This window comes from Astyanax mexicanus, chromosome 7 (assembly GCF_023375975.1).
Source record: "Astyanax mexicanus isolate ESR-SI-001 chromosome 7, AstMex3_surface, whole genome shotgun sequence".
Lineage (NCBI taxonomy): Eukaryota > Metazoa > Chordata > Actinopteri > Characiformes > Acestrorhamphidae > Astyanax > Astyanax mexicanus.
This window is the reverse complement of record NC_064414.1, coordinates 3862501-3867500: the sequence shown is the minus strand read 5'-3', so window position 1 is coordinate 3867500 and position 5000 is coordinate 3862501. Positions and strand designations below refer to the sequence as shown.

The 5000-nt window shown below is 40.5% G+C and overlaps 1 protein-coding gene across 1 annotated transcript in view; it reads left to right on the top strand.

Moving 5' to 3' along the window:
• mcu (mitochondrial calcium uniporter) overlaps positions 1–5000 on the top strand; it is an 82569-nt gene that overhangs the window by 68341 nt on the left and 9228 nt on the right. Inside the window, exon 4 of the mRNA XM_049481155.1 lies at positions 4836–5000. This exon is cut by the window's right edge and continues 6 nt beyond it. Coding sequence (XP_049337112.1) covers positions 4836–5000 — 165 coding nt within the window. The remainder of the gene's footprint in view (positions 1–4835) is intronic.

Sequence of the window (5000 nt, the reverse complement as noted above, 5' to 3'; positions counted from 1 at the left end):
TAAGCTCTACATTCTACTCTCTTCATTTTACACTGTATGCTTTACACTTTACACTCTAATCTCTACATTCTACGCTCTACACACTACATTCTGCGCTCTACACTCATCCAGACCTTCAGTGAATTCTGGGCTGTGAGTGTGAGAGCACACACTCCAGACCTGCTCCACTCACTCTCAGTTTAGCCAGTTATCAAAGTGCTAAAGGCCACGGTTACAGTAACAGCAGTGCTGATGCTCTGGAGTGCTCACTTATCCGCCCACTGAAGAGCTTAATTGTGCAGCTTTGGCAGGCAGATTGTTGTCTTATTAGCTAACGAACTAGCCAATACCAGTGACGTCGAAGGGAAAGCCCTCTGTTTAACACGTGCTGTCTGAAAACATGTTCAGCACCCTGTTAAAATGTTTATTCTATAGCTCGGGTTTGGAAATACTAGTCTATGTAGCTCAGGAAATCAGGGTCTTGGTTCACTGTGTGTGGGCTGACTTGCAAGTAAAAACATGTTTTCATTGCATAAACGTGCTCCAGTTCCAGTTTTTATCAATGACTCAACAGGCTGGTAGTAGATTATGCAATCGGTGCTCATGTAGGAAGAGACAGAAGCGTTTAGATGATTCTCTTTTATACATAAAAGTAACATAAAATTTAATACATTTTAAAGCACAGAATTCTTCACATAAGCTGCGCCAATAAATTTGTATTATTACGATTTTTTTTAGACTTTCAATGGTTCCATGTTTATTTTATTTTATTATAAATAAATAAATATAAGTATTTATTTGCATTTTTATTAGTCCCTTCATCACAAATCTTCTATTCGGCTCCCGGTCATGCAGCTTGCCATCAGCTGCCAGAGCCCTGAGAGGGCACAGTTGGTCTTGCTCTCTCTGGGTGGGTACAACAGAAGATGGTGCTCTTTCCCCTCATCACTCCTAGGGTGATGTGGATCAGCACGAGGCTGCATCTGTGAGCTGATGTATCAGAACCGAGTCGCTGCACTTTCCTCCGAGCGTTAGCGCTGTGATGCTACTCGACAATGCTGCTTCCAAGAGGAGGCTTATCCTAATACTCAAAATAATTCAGGATAAGATTTTTTTTACTTTATTTAATTTAGGAAAAGAGACTCCCAACATTACAATAAACATTAAATTAATAGAGGTGGTGATTGAATTGAACACAGTCATGCACTGGCTGAAGGAGGACAGGAGAAAACTTCTTTTAATATCATTCATTTCAGAAAAAAACAATGAGCAGGTTGCTTTAAATATTTCAGCAGTGAATTCACATTCACAGCTGTGGCTACCCTGTTTATCATTCAACTTGCAAACTAATCAAATTGCAAACTAATTAATAAAGCAAATCGTATCCTAATTAATCGAGACTGTCCTTGGGGGGACATATTATGCAAAACTTGCTTTTGTATTTCCACTTGGGTCTCGCCTGCCCCTATAAACACTTCTAACACCAAAAAAAAAAAATCCATCCATTTTTTCAGTTTTCTGTAAATCAGCTACAAGAGTTTGGTATCAGGATTCATTTGTTTCTATGATGCTCCTCCCTTATTGTGACATCACAATAAACCAGTAAACCTGCATAAATCCGCCCTGGCTTCACCCATCGACCCCCACCAGAGCCCCCCTCTCTAGGTCAGTTGTCATTTTGGTAGATAACCTCAGACAGTACACAGCAAGATTAGCCAGCAGACTTTGTCTGAGGGAGGGATCTGTACCTACTGTCCGTGGACGTCAGCAGATGAAGGAGATGTAAATGTAGGTACACAGTAGTTAAGCATGCTTAAATTAGCTGGTTTGTGTTTTACTGATTAGCAGAAGCTAACATTATATTATTAGTGTGATAAACACTCGGCAGAAACATGGGGCGTGGCCAGCAACAGCTTATACTTATTTGAAGAAAAAAAAGTGGCAGAGCCCTTAAACGGCTTGTTCTGAAAGAAGTAATAGGGCTGGCGAGATCTTTATCTTTTTGTGAGAGGGATTGTGTGTAAAGAATTCATAGACCTACTGTATTCTTACTAAAAAAAAGGATATAATATTTTACTTTTAAATTATACTGAAATTCTAAAACAATACACCGCAAAATAGCTTTTTCATCACGGTGATTTCCAATCAATACAGTATATCAGTTCAGATCCTTTTGTGACTTACTGAACAGGATTCTTGGTCCAATTATTGTGGAGGAGCATAAGTTAGCATCTCCACGTAATCCAGTATGACAGGAAGTGTGTTCATCTTTCTCTAAAGCTTCCTCCACACCCCACGTTCCTATATGAGACCATCTGTTCCAAAGATCTTTCTGAGCAGCCATATTTTATTCTCCAGACCTCTGTGCTAAAGAACACAGCCCCCCAAAACGATTCCTCATTAAGCCTAATGGGGGCTGTAATTGAGCCGTATGTAAATAGCAAAAGCTCAACCCCCTCAGGAAACGCCAGCCTTCCAGGAGGTCTGGGGCTCAGCTGAACTTCAGAACCTGATTTAAAGCAGCAGCAGCAGAGGGCGATGCAGCTCCAGGCCAGGCTTTTATTTGGTTGGAGATGCTGACCCTGTGAGGCATTGCCTCCTCTCAGGAACATGCATAGAGATCGATTCATTTCGGCTCATTTTCCATAATGAAATAAAAGTACTTCTGCAGCAGCTGAAGAGTTTTATTGGTCCTCTAAGTTCTTATGAATATGCTAATTCAGTCATCAGTTTCCAATTTCCTTTCCAGAGCACAGAGCTCAATTTTGCAGACCTGTAGACCCAACAACTCCTGAACAGAATCAGGTAAACAGCTGAGCGCGCCGTGCTGTTTCTGTAGATGCTTTAAGGATGGGCAAAAAGGCATTGTACCTTTTGACATTTTGACATGTAGGCAAAAGAATAGCGCAGTGATTTTTATCAAATTTATGCTGCGTTAAGCTCTATTTTACACTGCTTAAAGTTAAAGCCCCACTTAGTAGGATTCAAATTGTGTGCTCGTGGGCCCCCCCTACAGTTTCAGAGTGTAACTGTCGAATGAACAAATCTTTTGAACGAATCTTTTCAGTAAATGGATTCTAATGATTCAGTACATCTAAAAGAGCTGCTGTGCCCATCACTATTAGTTAGTGTCTGTAAAGGATTGGCAAACCAGGTTTTTGTAGTCCTTGTAGAACTGTTAGAACTACAGGTCGGAAAGCAGGTCGCAGTTCTGGAAAGAGGCGCAGTTCCCGCGAGATCAGAGATGAGATGAGAGGATTTGAACCGCCGATCTCCCGATTATAAAATTATAAAACAGTGGAAAAAGTGGAAATGGTGTTTTGATTTTTTCTTTATGATGCCAAATAAAATGTTGGCACCAGATCCAACATTAGCTATTGTGCTCTGTGAGTAAAATCCATCTGGTATTTGGTAGGAGCATCTGCTGGAGATCTTCAGCTTAGTGTCATTCACAGAAATGGCTAATTGAATTGATGCATATCTCCTAATTAGTTGGAGTCTGAGATTGACTAGCTTTGTCTGAATTTAGCTCTCAGGCTACAGAGAATCAGTTAAGAATGCTTTAAGACTGAAATCCTACGTTTTTGAAATTGTCTCCAGATGGATTCTCCATGATAGGATCTAATCAGCTATTGACCTTTAGTGCCTTCTTCTTTATCCAACATTCTATATATATATATATATATATATATATATATATATATATATATATATATATATATATATATATATATATATATATTTATGTATATGTATATATGTATTCTGGACCCACCTTCTCATTCAGTGTTTTTTATTTCTTTATTTATTTTATTTATTTTCTACATTGTAAATTAATATTAAAGACACGAAAACAATTAAGAGACACATGTGGAATTACATAGTAAACAGTAATAAAGTGTTATTCCTCCACATTAATCCCCTGATCTAAACCTGATGAACTGAGATGGTGATTTGAGGTGATTTAATTGGGATGAGCTGGAGCTTCACAGCGTGAAGGAAAGAAAAGCAGCAGCTATTGTTCAGCACCTCCAGGAACTCCTTCCTTCAAGACGCTGAGAAAACTATTCCAGGTCACTCTCCCTCATGAAGACACTGAGATTAAAATCTCACCAAGAGTCGCCAGATCTGTTCTCAAATAGAAATGTGCTGCTTATTTAGAAGAATCTAAAGAAGAAAACAGATTCTGGTTTGTTTAACAGAATAATTCAGCATGTGTTGCTGTAGAGCTTTAATATAGTCTTTAATATTAAATTTGCAATGTATTAAAATAATAAAAGGAAAGAAACACATTGAATGAGAGAGAAGAGGTGTGTTCACACACAGTTTAGACTGTATAAAGTTAGGAAAGAGGTTTCTGAATGTGTTCCTGTGTATAGGCTGTATGTGGGGTGTGTGTGTTGGTACTGAATGATTGAGTATAGAGTGTATGTGAGGTGTGTGTGTTGGTAGAGAGTGTGTGTACTGAGTGCTGCAGTGGGATGGGTTTTAGAGTCTCTAGAGAAGTTCTTCGTGTCTGGAAAATCTGGAATCACTGCAATACTGCCCCCTATTGCTGGGAATAAGCGCAACCCTGAGTCCGGACTGCATCACTAAACGATGTCTTTCAGTCTTAAAGCCAGGAAACAGAAAACTGCTGTTAGGCTCAGAACTTTACCGGCAGCGCAGTGTGTTTAAGAGAGGAGCTTCAGTCGTCAGGTTGAGGCTATCTGGTGGTACTGAAACTCGGCCTGGTGGTCCTGATCATTAGGAGACAGCAGTAGCTAACAGGCACGGGTGGGTGGGAGTATATCTAAGGGTTTTGGCCAGAGATCTAATGATGGTGTGTGTGTGTGTGTGTGTGTGTGTGTTCTCAGAGGTGTCGGTGGCGTATCAGAACGGCTTGCCGGTGGTCTCGGTGAGGCTGCCATCTCGACGGGAGCGCTGCCAGTTCACTCTGAAACCCCTCAGCGACAGTGTGGGTGTATTCCTCCAGCAGCTCCAGGCAGAGGACCGGGGCATCGACCGGGTCGCCATCTACT